This window comes from Nerophis lumbriciformis, linkage group LG16, assembly GCF_033978685.3.
Source record: "Nerophis lumbriciformis linkage group LG16, RoL_Nlum_v2.1, whole genome shotgun sequence".
Taxonomy (NCBI): Eukaryota; Metazoa; Chordata; class Actinopteri; order Syngnathiformes; family Syngnathidae; genus Nerophis; species Nerophis lumbriciformis.
In genome coordinates, this window is record NC_084563.2 from 36,688,515 (window position 1) to 36,708,400 (window position 19,886).

The window sequence follows — 19,886 nt, forward strand, 5'->3', positions numbered from 1 at the left end:
TTCAATCTTGCACGTGGAAAGTTGAAGTGAGAGCTTTAGTTGATATAACACTCCCATCAGGGGGTTCATTAATCCAGCACAACAGCGGCGCATTTATAAGTAAAGGTAAGACCATAATAACGTTTTTTTATTAAATGTGCTTTTTTGTGTGCTACAGTTTGTATGTGTAAAGTTAAAGTTAAGTTAAAGTACCAATGATTGTCACACACACTAGGTGTGGTGAAATTTGTCCTCTGCATTTGACCAATCCCCTTGTTCACCCCCTGGGAGGTGAGGGGAGCAGTGGGCAGCAGCGGCGCCGCGCCCGGGAATCATTTTTGGTGATTTAACCCCCAATTCCAACCCTTGATGCTGAGTGCCAAGCAGGGAAGAATGCTGGTATGAGCTTTTAAACATAACCCGTTAACTGCTGCCAATCAAATGGTGAATAAGATACTCTTTAGGGTTCATATGTTTGTAAATCTGACTGTGATGAAGTCAGTGCCTCACCAGCCATCAACCTCACCGCACGTCACTGTCAGATAAACAAATGGGAAAGAGCTGTGCTGTTTACCATTCACAATTCTTATTTAAGACAAGAACACATTTGTCTTTTTTTTTTTTTGCATTATAAATTGTAAAAAATAAAAAAGTCAGCACAATGATGAAGTCCACGGGAGCTCCTCTATTCCGCCAACAAACTATTTTTAGCGGCGCTTTTTAACACAGAGGCTGCTGTATTTGACATACAAGCTGGCCTGTGTCCTGTTGCTGGTGGTGCATCACCTCTTGAGTTGGTAAAAGTTAATTCTAGATTATAAATCATGCCCACCACTTGGATAGTAGAAAGTTGTATTAATAAACCGAGAAATGGTCAACTTTGACTTTAAACCCGCCCTGCGATGAGGCGGCGACTTGTCCAGGGTGTACCGCGCCTTCCGCCCGATTGTAGCTGAGATAGGCTCCAGCGCCCCCGCGACCCCAAAAGGGAATAAGCGGTAGAAAATGGATGGATGGATGGACTTTAAACCCTTACCCAGAGATATCAAGAAAGACACAAAAGCGCTCAAATTTATTTTTTTAACCTCCGAGTGGATTATGATACATTTTTCATCCAAACGGGAAGATGTGAACATCCCATTAGTCAACACCCCAGTGAGAGCAGACACGGTACAGCAGGGATGTCAAACATGTAGGCCACGGGCTGGATCAGGCCCGCAAACGGTTTTAATCTAGCCCGCGAAAAGAGTTTGCTAAGTGTAAAAATTAGCTCAAATTTTTTAAATGAAAAACTGTTGTTTGTATATTGTTCAGAACTTTGCAATACTGCTGCATGACGCTTGTGTTTCACTAAAGCTTGATCTTTTGAGCAGACAGCTTCTGAAACTTGTTGTTCATCCTCCTTATATTCCGGTTAAAAAATATAAGGTTTTGGATCAACATCTGTCTCAATCTCGTCTTTGTTGTCTCTTAAGAAGTATGCAGTGAGTAGTAGTGTTACTGTTGTTGAAGGGAACTGTGTTTGCCAGATCGCATGATGGTTCATGCTCATTATGGCTCAGGAATCTCTGTGAGATTTAAATAATTTTGATCATATCTACAGTATTAACTCACAAACTTTGTAAGTCTTTGGCTGCTTTAAATCAGAAATGTATATGATACAGTATAAAATAAACTTATTTTTCAATTTTACTGGTAGTCCAGTAGGCTTGTAAGTATCCATATTAATAAAGATTAAATGTGTTTGTGAATGTGAAGTCTCATTCTCAAAGGCAGGTGAATCAGTCCAACCTGATGTGTATGCGTGAGGAATGGGCAACAATCAATATGCAGTGAGAGTGAGTTTGAGTAGAAAATGCCGTAATGCTGTTCTGTTCTTGGGTGTTCTAATCGTTCAAATAGATAGGACAGAGTTTTCGTAAAGTCCCGAAAGAAGTTGCTCATAAAGGTAATAATCTCAGGGAAAAAACTTAAGTGTGTCGAAGGAAATGGCTCTTAAAATCACTTCCACCATCTTGTGAAATACAATCAGACCATGCCCGTGTCAGTAGCGATCACTTTGTAAAATGTTTGTTTGAACATTTGATTTGTTTGAGAAACTTTCTGTGAAGCAACCAAGTTTATTTTCTACTATATTAGTAGTGTTTGAGAGCAGAACTAAACATAAGGAAAAGACAAGTGATATCATTGCTAGTTTGTGTTCTTTTGTAGTTGCTATGCCTAAATATAACTGCGAAGACCTGGTTGTGCAAATAAACCAACGTCATGTTAAGTCCAACTAATAAATATTGATTGTTGGTCCAATCCACCGTATTTTCGATTTCTATAGCAGAAACTAAATGCTTAGTTGTTGTTGTTGTGCAGGAAAGCAAAGGGCTTTATGTGACACGGATGACCACATAATAGCGTCTTTGGTGCTATTCGTTAACATCAAGAAAATAGCCTTAATAGTATTAATAAACCGGATGCATAAATCTTTAGTAGGCTCAACGGCATATACTCAATCTTGGTATAGCCAGCAAACAGTGCTGAACAACAGGGACATCTATAGCTAAATAATGAGACACAATATGAACGTCACACCATAAAAACTACAGACATGAATTGTAGATGACAGACAAATATTTGTACCAGAAAATCAACTGCAAACAAACATATCCTTTTTTCCCAATAGCGTCAACATCAGAGCAGCACGGCCCTTGTAAATGCCAAATACGTTACTTACCGATGCACGAATAAGTCCAACATTTCACGGATTAATGCTTTATTTGTGGACCCCTTGGATGTAAAGACATGATGTGCCTCTAATCTTTTCTTCTTTAAATCCTTGTGAGTGTCATAGGAAGTGAGGTTAAGGCAAGCAGTAAGGTCTTGGTGATGATAAATGGTTTAAATCTTTAAAAAATAAAATTTCCCCATGAGTGTATAAAAATCCATTCCATACAATTCTAAATATTTTTTCATGATTGCTTATATATGTTTGCCTCTAAAGTCTAAACTTTTCAAAATACGCCTAACTCTACACTGATGCAGAAAAAACAGTAGCCTAATGGGACCAGTGTTTCCCACACATTCATTTATTTGTGGCGGCCCGCCACGAAAGAATTACGTCCGCCACAAATGGATTTTTCGGCTTTTGACTCGCTCGACCGCTCATAAAAGCAATGGGACTCTGTCTGTGAATGTACCTTGTAGTTACAACTCCGGTGCAGTAGGTGGCGGTAGCCTACTATGCATTGTAACTCCGCCAATAGCACTTAATTCACCTGGTGGGCCAGAAGAAGAAGAAGAAGACGAAGACGAAGACGAAGACGAAGAAGACGAAGACGGACGGACGGACGGGATCAAAATACGAGGGTAATATAGGTTATGGTAGATAGGTTATAGCTGCATCGCTCGCGGCTCGTCATATATTTAACGTTAACCCGCGATTTCACCGAGCGTTTCACTGACGGTGAGCAGCCTGACGCTGCTTCATTAACACCGCCGCTGTTTGACTCGGGGTCCAGGGCAGACGGACGTAATAACAATCACCTGTTTTCATACCGACGAGCTAACGTGTCCAGGTTATAACCCTGTTGTCAATAAACACACGTGGAGACGGTGCTTCAGATACTACATTAATACTCAAGCTAAAATGTCCACTGTCCACTGCAGCATGTGAATGCAATGAAAAGAATAAAATCTGAGCCAACCAGCTGTTAAAATGTTGTCCAGGTTAATGTTTTGCCCATTAAAGGCCCTTCATTTCAAGATTTCAACTGTGATTGGGCTTTAAACAGGTGGCTGACCTGTTCAGATGGGTGTAACTGCTACTGGTCAAATAATGTGAAATAGCATTTAATTTTACATGTATGCAATGCCATTTAAATGTAATTATAGATAATAATAATAATACATACTGTGTAGTGTTGTAAATAGTCAACGGGAAGGATTTTAGTAAGATATAAGCCATGAGCACTACACAGCCAGAAAAAAACCTAGGCAGGACAAGTAAAAATATTAGGGCAAGTAGATTTGAGAAGTCAGGCAAGTAGAAAAATTAGGGCGGAGGGAACAGGTGAGACTCAGCAAACACTGAAAAATAAAGCAGGGTCAGATCAGAAATGCACTTTTCTCATGAAAAGGGTCCTAATTTATATTCTTATGTGCCTTATAGAGAGGACCACGACAAAACATACACCTCTGCCTCTGTTTCACTTTATGTTGCTCGTAAATAATATGGTTGTAGTAGTAGGCTAAAGTTAAATTATTTAGTATGCACTAATTAAAGGGGCAGAGCTTTAAGAGACATTTTAGCTTTTATATTTTATAAGATATATTTTTTGTATGAACCACAATTAATAAATATATTTCAGTGAATAACTAATTGTTCAAATCTGTATATAAATATGTACATAAAGTGTTGTAATTATATTCCAACTCCGCGTTCTTCTTGGTCATCGCCACTGCCGCTGCCGCCGCCACCCCCCACCCCCGACCACACCACCACAAATAGATGCCTGCCCTGTGGGAAACACTGGGGACTATAACCCACCACCTGAAACCCGGAAGTGCCTCTAGGTTATAAGATTCAAATTATATTGCAATAATAAATATATCAATCTATTCTTACCTCACAAAATTGAGAGTGATATGCTGCAAGCATTGTCAATGTATTGTAGTATCCCGATGGTGGCACACATGGTTTGACGCTCTATTTAAACGTTATTTCCAAACTTAACGCACCAACAGCAGTGCTTAATTCCAACACCGTATTATTCAACTCACACACACCCGTGTCTCAGTCGCTCTCCGCACAAGGTAACAATAAACTTCCTCATGATCCCCCATTCACACTCACCAACACCAGAATTCTAAACAAACAACATTTCAACACAAGCAATAATATGTGTGTAATAATATATACTGGGGATGACACGATTTATAAAGAAATCCAAACTGTTTGACTGATCTGACATGGTTCAAAGCGTGTGTGTTGTTTGGATCATGGGTGCAGATGGCACTGGGGACGGACTGGGGACATGTCCACCTCAGATTCATAGTGATTTTGTCATTATTTTGATTGTTTAGATTGCGGAACACTAAGAGCTACACATCAGTTTGTGAGGTATTTGCATTATTAGAAGTTAAATTGTTAGTTAACTATTTTGAGAAACAGTATTTTCCAAACTGTTATTAAACATGTCCATTGTGGAGGACACTGCTTTTCATAAAGTAAAAGTTGAAAGACACTAATGTGATCATTATTGTTTTACACTGGATGTTTCAATGTCACTTTAAAAAAGTATTTTTAGTATTTGCTTGAAACAGTGGATGTTCCTGCACAATTATTTGCACTTAAAATACATGTTTGTAGTTATAAATATGATTATGATTAAAACATTCCAGCATTATGTTTGTGCTCAATTACAGTAAGTGTGTTTTTCTTAAACTTTGCTGCCACTTCATTTTACACACAATGGCACTTTTAAGTCTTTTTTTGGACATATACTGCAATAATATCGTACCGGGGCATTGATATCGTAATGATATCATATTGTGAAATTTCAATAATGTTACATCCCTAGTTTTTTATAAAATATTTGTTACCAAGTCAAACAAATAAGATGGCGTTAGCTTCCAAAATAGACTTTTACCTTGTTTCTGTTTGTTTGTTGCTCGTAATTACGCAGGATGCTTACTGTGCTGTATCATTTATGTAGTTAATAGTTATACTGTGAAATGAAATACCAACTCTGTTTGACAGTAAAAAAATATTTCACCACAATATTTGTCTTTTTCAGTTTGAAACGATCACACAACCTCGCTCTCGTTTTTTTGGGGGGGCGCTTTGCTATCTTTCCACTTGTCTTTTTATTCATCTCTCTCTGTACTCCGAAGTTCCCGACATGCACGCACACTCGCACACTACCCGCTGCGTGACCTACATCACTGTAGCTACACCGCTCTCATGTGCGCTCTTTTGGAGCAGTCTTGCGGAAACAAAGTCTGCATATTTTACTCATTTAACGAATCATCGAAGCAACACAATACAAAAATGTAACGTTTGTTTCTATTCTAATTAATGGATGAATCATTGCAGCCCTACGGTAAAGCGTAATAAGTGCACGTTCCTATGGCGTCATATTCTTCGCCTGTGGAATTATTGTTGTTACATACAACAGGACTTTTTATACACAAGTATAATGCAAGAGAGAACTGGTTTCCAATTGCACAATCTACGTATGGTAATCTTGTCTTTAAAAAGCGGAACACAGTCTAATTAAAATATTTACATGCCTTTTAAGAAGCATGTTATTTAATGCATGAAAACATACTGTCAAATGTCAATGCTGGACAAGATGTGCCCCTACCACACTTTTCTTGAAATATCACATTAAAGCCCATGTGAAGAGCTTAGTACAGTAAACCATGAAGGGTTTTTTTTCTCTCAGGTTAGTAACTAGGTTTGAGCATTACAAAGGAAGCAGCTTGCTCACTTCAAGGGGGAATGCAAGAGTGCTTTCCTGCATAATGATGGATGGTAATGGGGTGAGGATTCCATGATGTTACCTGAATGTTTGGAAACGGGCGGGGCAGGGTGCCGGCGCACGACCTCCGCTCCTCCTCGAGAGCTTGGCTCAGCATCTCAAACTGCCTCTCCTGCTCCCGCACGGAGGCCAGCAGGGAGGCCGTACTCGCACACGGCTCCATTCACACGCTGAGAGCAGAGCAGAAGAAAGGAAAAGACAGAGTCAACACCAAAGACCCAGAGGTGATTTCACCAGCACCAAGAACAGAAGAACCAACAGAGCAGAACCCAAACCACCAAAGTATAGAAAGTATGATGCAAATGAGCCGTGGTAGCCATAATAATAATAATAATAACTGGGATTTATATAGCGCTTTTCTAAGTACCCAAAGTCGCTTTACATGTAGAACCCATCATTCATTCACACCTGGTGGTGGTAAGCTACTTTCATAGCCACAGCTGCCCTGGGGTAGACTGACGGAAGCGTGGCTGCAATTTGCGCCAACGGCCCCTCCGACCACCACCTATCATTCATCATTCAATTCACCGGTGTGAGTGGCACCGGGGGCAAAGGGTGAAGTGTCCCGCCCAAGGACACAACGGCAGCGATTTTTGGATGGTAAGAGGCGGGGAGCGAACCTGCAACCCTCAGGTTTCTGGCACGGTTGCTCTACCCACTACGCCATGCCGCCCCATACTTGCCAACCTTGAGACCTCCGATTTCGGGAGGTGGGGGCGTGGCTAAGAGGGGAGGAGTATATTTACAGGTAGAATTCAAGAAGTCAAGTATTTCATATATATATACAGTATATATATATATATATATATATATATATATATATATATATATATATATATAATAAAGTATATATATATATATATAATAAAGTATATATATATATATATATATATCAAGAGGGACAGAGACAGCGCACAGTGCATATGGATCACATGTTACCATGGCGAGAAAACATGGAGAGACTGCCAGTTATCTAGTCTCCACCAGTTGCAGAAAATGTGCCATCAGTACAACTGGACAGTGCTGTTTCAGTTCCATCACCAGAACCATCAGTGAGTCAGACACAAACTAGTGTCATCATTGAACCAGATTCAACGGCTGCTGAGTTGCCATCATCAGAACCCAGATCACCCACAACAAAAACCCCACCAGTGATCCGCAGGTACCCAGAAAGGTTTCGAGTACCACCAAAAAAAACGGAATCTCTGAAGACAGTATAAAAATCTGTGTTAAAGATGTACAAATACTGTTTGTATAATAAGCATGTTATTGTTTACAAATGAGGGTTAAGAGTTCAGTACTAAAAAAAAAAAAAAGAATGTGGCTTAAGTACAGTTTTTTAATTGAGCTGCTGCATTTTTTGGTTGGGTTGTTTATTTCTTTTGAGTAAATTCTACAATTCTAAAAGGGGAGGAATTTTATAGAGTGATCTATGTTTGTCTGTTGCCATCTCCTGGTGAATGTTGGCTATAGCGTACTGGGGTTACTTTTTGGTTGGCCAACGATTTACGTGGTGTTGCGCACCTGACGTCAAGTGTGTGAGTCTTTTCTGAAGTCTACAGTAAAGAGACGTACTTCATCACCTCGCCGGTTTATTGCCTCCAACTCAATATATTACAACAACATTGCTCCATGCAGACCCTCCAGGTCCGCATGGAGCTGTAGGGAGCGTGGCCTCCAGGTCCGTCTGAATTTCGGGAGATTTTCGGGAGAAAATTTGTCCCAGGAGGTTTTCGGGAGAGGCGCTGAATTTCGGGAGTCTCCCGGAAAATCCGGGAGGGTTGGCAAGTATGGTGGTAGCACTTACAATGAAGGTGCGATAATCCCACAGGAGTATGATAAATTATATATTTTTTGTGATCAAACAGCATGAATTGTCACAGTTATCCGTGATCTCCACATGACTGCAATGTGGTAATGGTGCTGGGGGCATCAACGTCTAACTTGCATAATTGGTAGTTTTTCAAAATGACACAAACGTTATGCATATATTTGATATGGGTGTGGCATTTAAGCCACCTCCAGATTAGTTTACGATTCCATTGTGAAATGATTATCAATATTTTTCCACATACAGAACTTATTTTGAACAAGGTATATCTGCTAGCATCCCTTAAATAAGGTAAACAAACAACACATTTCTTACAACATAAAGCTGCTCTTTCTACATAACATGTAATATATTAAAGGCGCCGTTTGCAACTTCCTCACAGTAACATTTTTCAAAGCAAAAAAATATAACAAGAACACAATCTGCTAGCCTATGTTACCATCCATCCATCCATCCATTAATTTTCTACCGCTTGTCCCTTCCGGGGTCGTGAGGGATGCCATTAGTGGTTTAAGAGAACACATTTGTTTGACAATTTCCTATAGTTTTCACAATTCCAAAGTTTGTGTATAAAGCTTTTTACCGGCCCAAATAAAAAGGTTGCTGTTTACGGGGGTCACTCACCCGGTCTTGTCAACACGTACACGCAGGGAGCGTGCGCACACACAAAATAAATCCAAGAGAAGCACCGAAAAAGTTGCAGTCATGTTGTCGTTATGATAGAATATACATTTAATGACATCCAACACAAACTATCCAAATCGCTATTATTAGCTAAGAACACCTAAGGCTAATGGGCGTGCATGTGTTACATACGTACGTCATTACGTACGAGAAACCGTGAGAGAGCGGTATATAATGTGTAAAATACTTTGGAAGGTTGGCACCCTCTCGGCATCTGTGTAAATGCTGCAAACAGGCCCTTTAAGTGCCTTTAGAAATAAGACTTTCTGACCAAACTTATCTGCTGTATTTAAAAATGTCAGTACTAGCAAGTTTATTACAAACAAATAGCTTATTTTACCTAAATGTATCAGCTTTCTGCACTCTGTGGGTGTAAAACTGTCAGTTAGGCGTCATGTTGAAAGTATCCAACTGTTTCTGTGGCTCTGAATGCCTCAGTGGCTCAGCTTGGTGTGAGTTGGCGCCACTGAGACAGGAAGGTTGAGTTTGGAGAAAAAATATATTTTTTGTTGCTGCTGTTGCTTTGGCGTGGTAACAGCCGCAAGTAACCAGTTTTGCAATGAAGCGATAATGAATGAATGGGAAACATTGGCCATGTGAGTTCAGGCCAGAGAAGATGACAAAAGTGCAGAAAAAATTAAAAGATGCATTGACAAAGAGCTTGTTGCCTGACAATGAGCAATAATTCAGTTAAAAAGTTCAAGTTAAAGTACCAATGATTGTCACACACACTAGGTGTGGCGAAATTATTTTCTGCATTTGACCCATCACCCTTGATCACCCCCTGGGAGGTGAGAGGAGCAGTGAGTAGCAGCGGTGGCTGAGCCCGGGAATCATTTTTGGTGATTTAACCCCCAATTCCAACCCTTGATGCTGAGTGCCAAGCAGGGAAGTAATGGGTCCCATTTTTATAGTCTTTATACTCGGCCGGGATTTGAACTCACAACCTACTGATCTCAGGGCGGACACTCTAACCACTAGGCCACTGAGTAGGTTAAGAGTAATTAAGTCAAGTATCAGCTATACTGAGAAGGTCCAGAGCAACTGTTATTGATATGCTCTTTTCAGCTCAGCAAGATTAAAAATAGAAAAGTGTGATACATGAGAGATTACAGAATGCTTTAAGCATGTGCATCTTGTTAGCACGTCTTCATTCCAAGAATTGAGTGACAAAAATGTGAGAGCAACACATCCTCAGTGAGAAGGGGACAGAATTAAACCATCATTAGAGTTGTTTTTAATTAATTTAAAGGGAATTAAAGCTTGATACCCGAGGTACAGGGCATTTCAAAAAATGTATATAGGTTTCATTAACATAAACAGTAATCCCCGTTTATCGCTGTTAATTGATTCTGGACATGACCGCGATGAATGAATTTCCGCAAAGTACAAATCATTGATTACAAATTGAGTACTTTCACAGAAAACAAAAACATATTACTACCTTTTAAATACTTACATGCCCTTTAGACTTGAAAAGACACAATTTAGTCTCTTTAATTCCGATATGCTAATGCTGCCTGAGGTTGAGCCTATCACTGGCCACAATACTGAACAGCGTGATACTGATTGGTTTGGTCTTATCTAGTGGCCTATACTACAGTAGTACTACTATTTTTTTTTTTACTTCATTTAGTTATGTTTAAAAATGTTTAATTTAAGGCAAAGATTTCGTGAAATTTGCTAAAAAATAAAACAAAAAATCTGTGATGTGGTGAAACCAAACTATTTGAAGTACGACGTGGCATGGAACAAATGTATATCGTTAGTTTTGCATTTATGTCATGTCTGCTCTACATTATGTTAAATGAAGAGTTTCTGTCTCTGATAGTTGATATAATAATGTAACTGCATCATAAAGCCTGCATGAACTCCATGGTGTTCAGGGATGAATAGTCTCTCCTATTGCTATCTTACTATTTTTTCAGCTATAGTTACATTAATCATTAGTAATGGAGCAGCCTAGTTTTGAATGGCAGGGTCCCTGCTATCACATGTTGATAAAAATATAACATTTACATAATACAAATCAACTACAGGCTTCCCAAATGCTGTAATAAATTAAGCATGATGAGTTGACCTGAAACTGTTTAATGTTGCACTTTTTATATGTAGAAGAAAAGTTTTGTCATTTTATTTAATCTGAGCAACAACTTGAGGCAGTTTAATGTTGATTAACGTGGGAAGAACTATTATAGTGTTCCCAATGTTAAAAGGATAAAGCCATTGTTTACAAATTTGGTAAATAAATACCTAAAAAATGTATATTTTGTTGTTTTCTTACTGTACCGAAAATGAACCGAACCGTGACCTCTAAACCGATGTACGTACTGAACCGAAACTTTTGTGTACCGTTACACCCCTATATATATAATACACATTAGTGGTTAGAGTGTCCGTACTGAGATCGGTAGGTTGTGAGTTCAAAGCCCGGCCGAGTCATACCAAAGACTATAAAAAAATGGGACTCATTACCTCCCTGCTTGACACTTAGCATCAAGGGTTGGAATTGGGGGTTAAATCACCAAATATGATTCCCGGGCGCGGCCACCGCTGCTGCTCACTGCTCTCCTAACCTCCCAGGGGGTGTCAACGGTGATGGGTCAAATGCAGAGAATAATTTTGCCACACCAAGTGTGTGTGACAATCAATGGTACTTTAACATAAATATTCTAATTTGTGTAACCTATGTACGTATTTACCAATTTAACACATACATATTTAAAAAGCAATGAGGTGGAGAAGTGTTTTTTGATTTTTGGACAAACAACTTTTACATCAACATGTTCTCACATGAGTTTGACTAAAACTTTTGTTATGTGAGTCAAGCATATAACATACCACTAGCTGCCTGCCAAAATAGACTTGTACCTTGTTTCTGGTAGTTTGCACTGTACATAAAAATGGTGGTTTCTGGTAATGTTCTGCAGCATCAAAATAGCACTGTTGTGGGAAGCCAGCTCTATTTCACAGTGCAAACGTTACACCACAATGCCTGTCTTTAGAGCTGGGGGAAATGATCGATTTTTAGATGCATCGCAATTCAGACATGGACGATTATAGAATCGATTAGTAAACATTGAAAATCGATGTATTTATTGTAAATAAAGTAATGCAGACAGTTTTAAAATGTGTCCGACTGACGCAAGACCACCTCACCGAGAGATCTGACCAGCTCCTTGACTATCGGGCACTTATGGTCCAGTTTTGCACACATTTTCATTATTTTAATAAATGTGGCAATTAATTGAACTGTTTCTTATTCCAAATGAATTGGGTTTTTTTTAGTTGCAAGTGATAAACGTGTATTCAGTGAAACAAAAATAAATGTCAAACTGCATCAATTCACATAAATTAAAGATGCATCAATAATCGATTTTTAATCGAATCGTAGCTTCTGGATCATAGTCAAAATCAAATCTTGAAGTGACCAAAGACCTGTCTTTTCAGGTTTAAAATGATCCCAAACTTGACAGCTTCAGTTTTTTCCTTTGAACTATTTCTCTCCATCACAAGCGTCCGCATATTTTAAATTCCGGGCACTACGTACACTTCAGATTTTTATTAGTTATCATTTAACAAATAATTACTAGTGTGTAAATCTTTGGGCACATGCTGATTTGATTACGATAACGATTCAGGGGCTACAATTTGATTATAAACCGATTATTTGTACCGGTACATCTAAAATGATTATATTGTATAGTGGCAAGGGCAAGGCATGTTTATTTATGGAGCAGAATTCGTACACCAGGCAATTCAAAGTATCAGTAAATTTTAGATAGTTATTAAATATTCTCAATGCATTTAATTATTAATCATTGTAATATTCTATATTATTTTTGTTTTTGTAAGAGCCAAATGAGCTGCACATTTACAATATACTGTAAATACAATTTTGTGAATGAATTAGTCATCTGTGTTGTTCATATGCACATGCCTAAAAATATCTGAAGTTGAATTTAAAAGTTGATGGCTAAATTAGAGTCACTGAATTTGTGTACACTTTTTAATTTGACTATCTAAATAGTCGTTAGTCGCAGCCCTAAATTATAACTGTGATTATTTTGGTCCAAATAATCGTGATATGAAATGTTCATACCGTTACATCCCTACTCATACCGATTAAATACGCTCCCTGAATAAAGCACTGTATTTGACGTTTGCGTGAACATACATAAACATCAGCGCAGGCACAGTGAGCGGTTGTGTGTGAAGGCCAGACAATTAATATTCAAAATACTGTCCAATCATCATACACACATACTTTGGCTATATGTTGCTGCTGCGTCTTCCATTGACACACATTTTAGTGACAGGACCGAACACACAATCAGATATGCACACATACTCTCGTGTCATATATTCCGCATTAAGATTTTGCATGTCAAATTCTGTTTTGGCTGTTGGAAGCTGACTTAATAGGGGTGTAAGTTGTGTTTTCAACTAAGCTCCCATCATTTGTTTGTAAAAAGAAAAACACTATTTTATTAAAATACAGTTTGTGAGCACTTTCTTTTACTCCAATCAAAGTGTAGCAACAGTAAAAATGTCACTTTCTGGAGCTATCTTATCAATCAAAAGAGAGCCACAAAGGACTGAGTGCTTCACGTAAGCCCTCATACCACTTTGAGCTTGTTTTAAGAGCACAGAGGACACCACTCTAGGCCAAACACTAACATCTTGTGGGAGAGAGGAGTTTTTACTTAAATGGCTTCAGCTACTTTGCAGTAGTATTGCTATTGGTCATTAAATTATTAGTTCATTAGCAGCAAAGCTAATGGGTTGTATTGGAGGTACACCGCTTCGCCACTTAAAAGCCTGCATAAAATATCTTCCTAAGAGTCAGCGTCCTTTAAAGTCGACATGCATAACAGGGTTTTTTTTTATTTGTAACAGGACAAAAGAAAAAGACAAAACAAATACAAAGGATGTTGATTCGCAGGAGGATACAATGGTAGATACAGTGGTCCACTGAGAAAGTTTGTGCTGCATAGTTCTCCAGGTTGTGGGATGACATTTTTGTCCACAACGGACACAACTACCCTTAGCCTCGTCAGAGAATGACTCATCAGTTATATATGTTAATCATCAAAATGTCTGTAATAGTACATTTACAAAACCCAAAACCAGTGAAGTTGGCACGTTGTGTAAATCGTAAATAAAAACAGAATACAATGATTTGCAAATCCTTTTCAACTTATATTCAATTGAATACACTGCAAAGACAATATATATAATGTTCAAACTGAGAAACTTTTTTTTGTGCAAATAATCATTAACTTAGAATTTAAGTAATTATCTTGTCTTTGCAGTGTATTCAATTGAATATTGGTTGAAAAGGATTTTCAAATTATTGTATTCTGTTTTTATTTACGATTTACACAACATGCCAACTTCACTGGTTTTGGGTTTTGTATTTGTATAACATTAAAATGTGTAAAACATTAAAAGTGAGGGAGGGACAGAGTGCCTCGCAACGGGTGTCTACTCTACACAAATTCAGTGTTCCCACGTTTTTCGCCAGGGTTACCACGTCCGTCGCAGGTGAATTTTTTATGAATGCATTTAACATTTTTGTAAGCCCACCAAACTAGGCCTGGGCCGTTATTCAATTACCGGTAAGTCAATTAATCGAATGGTAAGTGAAAATGAACTCGATAACTTTGCCAGCCTAGATAAATTGCCCTGTGCATGCGTGTATACAGACTGCAAAAACGGTCATTCTTTGCATCGGTTTTAGCAGCTGCCATAGATACTTCTTGTCATTCATTAAGTGTCTTTGTGCAGAGATGTGAGGTCGTTAGCATGCACCCAGTGCAACAAGTTAGCCCGTGACGACCAACACAACCAGCAGCAACAGTAGGAATTTGGAGGGGAAAAAATAAATGCCACTGCACCAGAGGGGAAATATTTCAGTTTTAAACTTTTGGACCAAGATGAGCCTATCAACACTGAGGAGACAGTTTGCCCAATGTGCTCGAAAGTGGTGCCAACAAAAAAAAATTCCTATACAAACAAACTTGCAAGCCTATTTGAAACACAACCACTCGACTCAATATTTCAAAGTGCACAAAGAAATGGTGTGCGCTCACATAAAGTGTGGTTCACAACATCGCCAAGACATGCTGCCCTTTAAAACTGTTAAAAAACTAGCACTTGCATACGTTTGACAGACATTTGTCATGTTATATTGACGTTTCCTTGCCCGGAATCTGCCAGACTAAAGTTGTGTTGCATATGGCTTCTTAATAGATCTGCTTATACTGTAGTATTTATATTGTTACTCTGCAGCTTGGTTCCAAAGGTCCTAACTTGATTGTCAGTTAAGTAATGTACAACTGTACCTCTGCCTACATGTTCAATATTGACGTGCAACTTTGTTTGTCAATACTTTATTTAGCCATTTTGTGTATATTTTGTATATTTTATATATTTGCCCCAGTCCCTCTTTAACAGAGACAGAACCAATTGTATTGCTTTTGGTTGTGATTTTTATTCAAGAGCAACATTTTTCTAACAGACAGTATAGTTTACCGTTATTTGTTTTATTTAACTTGGAGATTTCAAAGTTTAAATTACAATTACAATGTTAAATTATACAAGCAATACAATCTTATTTCATTAGTAAGGGCAGATTTGCATTAGTATTATGTAGGGGTGTAACGGTACACAAACATTTTGGTTCGGTACGTACCTCGGTTTAGAGGTCACGGTTCGGTTCATTTTCGGTACAGTAAGAAAACAAGAAAATATACATTTTTGGGTTATTTATTTACCAAATTTGCAAAATCTTCAACCAAAAATATTTTTCTTAGTGGAATATTTGATGTGAAGTAATCGGAACCTTGGATAGGTCAATAATTCATAATAACATTGATTTTGATTCAATATTATGTTTTGAGCAATGAGTTTGAAAAAAACAAAACAGCTTTGTTTTATTAGTCAACATTGCAACTTTTTCTAAATTACATTTAACCTTTAAGCTTTTTTATTTCACTTTTGTTATGTTTTTCTTTATTTTAACAGTATTTTTAGAATGTGCCGTGGGCCTTTAAAACATTAGCTGTGGGCCGCAAATGGCCTCCGGGGCACACTTTTGACACCCCTGCTATAGATAATAAAAAATTTAATCTAATAAATATATCGATAAAAAGCAGAGCCTGGCGACGCATGCGCGTTTATCATAACTCTCTCGCTCTCTCGGTCTCTGCCCCTCCCTCACGAATGCTGCTGCTCGCACAATTTGTTTTGTTTTCAACCCCTTCTTAACACTGAACGTACATTGAAAACACACGCAACCCTAACTCAAAATGCCGGACATTTGAGGCATTTAAGAAACTCTGCCCGGACAGCTCCGCAAAAGAGGACATGTCCGGTGAAAAGAGGACGTATGGTCAGTCTATCGTAGCCCGTTAGCTGCTAGCATGCCGTGTGTTGTGCCTCGGTGTCCATTGTTTACACAACGTGCGGTACGCTACTTAATATGTCCATGTGGAAACTCGTTCGGTACACCTCCGAACCGAAACCCCCGTACCGAAACGGTTCAATACAAATACACGTACCGTTACACCCCTAGTATTATGTATTATCATTACAGCAGTGGTTAATTTGTTCTAAAAATATTGTTGACAATAATGTCGTTTATCAGTAATATTGTTTAGGACAATATATCGTTCACTAAAATGTGTAATCGGCCCAGGCCAACTCCACATACTCCACAGTCCATACATACGTGTAAAAATGCCTTATGCTCTTAAAGCACTTAATACACTCTACACAAATCAGCCATGTCATATCAGACCAATGAAATTACTGAACAGTTCACAGTGGACCAATGACATGAAATCAAAAGGCACTCACACAATCATTCATCTAGCCATTTAGCCGAGGACAATACGGCCATCCGAAAAGTAAAAAGCCGCCGCACGGAAAATAAATCCACCACCACCAAAGGCCGGACCGCCCCGGGTTAAAGAAGACAGCACAAGCCCAGAGGCAACCTGCCTTGAGATGATAGTGAAAGCAAAAACAAGGCAGAGAAAACACAGAACAAAGCAACTCTGAGTCCCCTAACTCTGACACAGAGCTGTTTACACAAAAGATAAGCAGTTTCATTTTTGCATTATGTTTCCTTACTGTAGGGCTGGGCGATATGGACAAAAACGAATATCCCTGTATTTTTAGCTTGTATTGCGATATAAGATCTATATCGTTATTTTAAACAAAACGTGCGAAGTGTTTAGTTTAAACTCAACACTACATTACTGTTAATACCAGTCTTTTGAAAATTACTTTTAAAAAGTAATTAATTATAGTTTCCCGTCATTTTACCAAAAAAGTAACTTAATTACTAATATAATTATTCTGTAATAAATGTAATGAATTACTAAGGAAAGTAATTAATGCTAATAACTTTAAATATATGTCATATGCAGTTTATGTGCGCAGCATGTGTGTCCCTTTAAAAGGCGTTGTCTGTTGCCAAGCGACGTGTGACATCAGCGAGGGTTTCAGCTGAACTGTTTTTGTTAGCTTTAGCAGTTAGTCGGCTCTGATGGCTGTTCTTTAGAATCTTTTCACCAGCTTGTGTTACCTCTAGCTAATAAAGAGGAGCAGTCGTCCGCCCCCGGCAGCGCGTGGAAGATCCTACCCGCACGCCGGATCCTCCCCCGGCGGCCAGAGTAGCAAAGGCACATAAAAATATATCGATATGGCGATATTGTCTCAAATATATATCTTTAGAAAATATACCAGTATTAACTCAAATACTAGTAAACCACCCAGCCCTACCTTACTGTACCAAAAAGGACCAAAACATTACCTAAAAGCAAGGTATGTACCGAAACACAATTATGGCATATTGCCACACCCCTATTTGTCAGCTTTTCTAAAAGAAATCAATGGAAAGAGAAAATCATCCACAGTCAAATACAATGGTGAACTTGTACAAAGACATGTAATTCAGTACTACTGGCTTTTAAAAGAGACCAATTATGCCAAACCAACTTTTCTTGCCTGGTGGTAGCTGCTTTTGTGTATTTGGGATCCCCATAAGCCCCGAAAATTGTTAATCAAAGAGGTATTTATTTGCATCTAACAAGTCCGTCTCTCAAAACGGCTTGTTTCAGAGGCAGTAAAAAAAAAGTCTTTATAGCACAATCTATGCAAAATGTTGACCAAAGAACCATCGCCACAAGTTATGTAAACCAAAAGGAAGTGTTTAAAATCAGGAAAAAAAATCATAATATGACCCCTTTAAAGTGGTTAATGTGTTAAAAGTATGATCTGCCCTCTCCTTGACTGATCACCAGCCGCAGCAAAGTTCTTGCAAACACAGCTACCCACAGTTCACAGACTTCCAGGCAACTCTGCAAGATAAGCAGACTTGTTAATACTCAGGATACCAACAGTTTCTCCATTTGTTTACGCTTCTCCAGTTGTGCTGGCTACAATTAAATGTTTGGTTAAAAAATGTACGACTGCGCTATGGTAGGTGCTGATTTTTGCTACTCTTAAGCTTTAGAACTTTTTTTAACAAGGAAGTGGAGGGATTCTATGTGCTCAAAGCTCGTTGGCACAAGGCCAAGTGGTTAAATGGTTAACTTTACATCTCTGTGCATCTTCTACCTGCAGTCTGTAACTTATTAATTCCCAACATAACAGAGGTGTAGTATAATGCAACAAATTAAGGTCACCCGGCTGAATCTGCTATCAATGCTAGTATTTGTCATTCACAGTGGTGCATTGAAAAAACAATTGCACCAAAGCAACTCAACACTAGGACGAGTGACAGCTGAGCAGAAGAATCAGTCCTTAGTTGAGCTACACAATATAAAAGGAGAGGAAACTATGGTTTTATTTTTACCAAACTGATACTGTCACATAAGGGTAGAAATGCCAGTAATCACCAGCATGTCATGACATCTGTGGAACGTGTGCTACTGAGCTTCAGACAACCCTTGGAACGCAACTGTGTGCCACTGGTATGCTTAAAATGTACGTCTCTCTAGCCTTCACTTGGAAGTACAGCACCACAACCAGCAAGTACTGTACTAGGCAGAAAGTAAGGCTGGTCGACTAACCAAATTTTAATCACGATCACAGCTGCTACGATTAAATGAGGGCGATGTTCTACGATATTTACATTTTAAAAGCAAGCTCTGCTGCAAATCAAATGAAGCACTTTTACATTACTGACCACAAAAGAGCAACAGCTGCCCACTCCAGAGGCCATTGTCTAATCCATTATTATTATATGTGTTTCTGTTCATTATTAGTATCAGTTAGTATCTGTCAGCTTTTTTAAATTACATTATGTCTTGGATGAACTTGACCTAGTCGTTCAGACTGCAGTCGCATTGGATACATATAAAGTTAAAGTTAAAGTTAAAGTACCAATGATTGTCACACACACACTAGGTGTGGCGAAATTATTCTCTGCATTTAACCCATCACCCTTGATCACCCCCTGGGAGGTGAGGGGAGCAGTGGGCAGCAGCGGTGGCCGCGCCCGGGAATCATTTTTGGTGATTTAACCCCCAATTCCAACCCTTGATACTGAGTGCCAAGCAGGGAGGTAATGGGTCCCATTTTTATAGTCTTTGGTATGACTCGGCCGGGGTTTGAACCCACAACCTACCGATCTCAGGGCGGACACTCTAACCACTAGGCCACTGAGTAGGTATATCTGATTCAGGCCTCAAATTGTAACTGTTTAAGGTCAAGGCAAGTGTTGCCTTAAAGGAGGGCTCATATTTTAAGTTATGTACATTTATATGTACATGCAGATTCTGTATCGGGACAGGTCCATTAAGAGTTTGAGCAGAAAAATGTTGTATAGGAATTAACTATACACA

The 19,886-nt window shown here is 38.8% G+C and overlaps 1 protein-coding gene across 11 annotated transcripts in view; it reads right to left on the bottom strand.

Annotated features, from left to right (window-relative positions):
- Nucleotides 1–19,886, bottom strand: part of ctnnd1 (catenin (cadherin-associated protein), delta 1) — a 120,397-nt gene that overhangs the window by 66,507 nt on the left and 34,004 nt on the right. For 4 of the 11 annotated variants that reach the window (XM_061977075.1, XM_061977076.1, XM_061977073.1 and 1 more), the window contains exon 2: nt 6,535–6,682. The exons of 6 other annotated variants lie outside the window; for them this stretch is intronic. In XM_061977075.1, the coding sequence (XP_061833059.1) occupies nt 6,535–6,675 (141 nt within the window). In that variant the 5' untranslated portion in view covers nt 6,676–6,682. Of the gene's footprint in view, nt 1–6,534; nt 6,683–8,709; nt 8,722–19,886 lie in introns of those variants that run through there. One more of the 11 variants, XM_061977082.1, reaches the window with a different exon arrangement.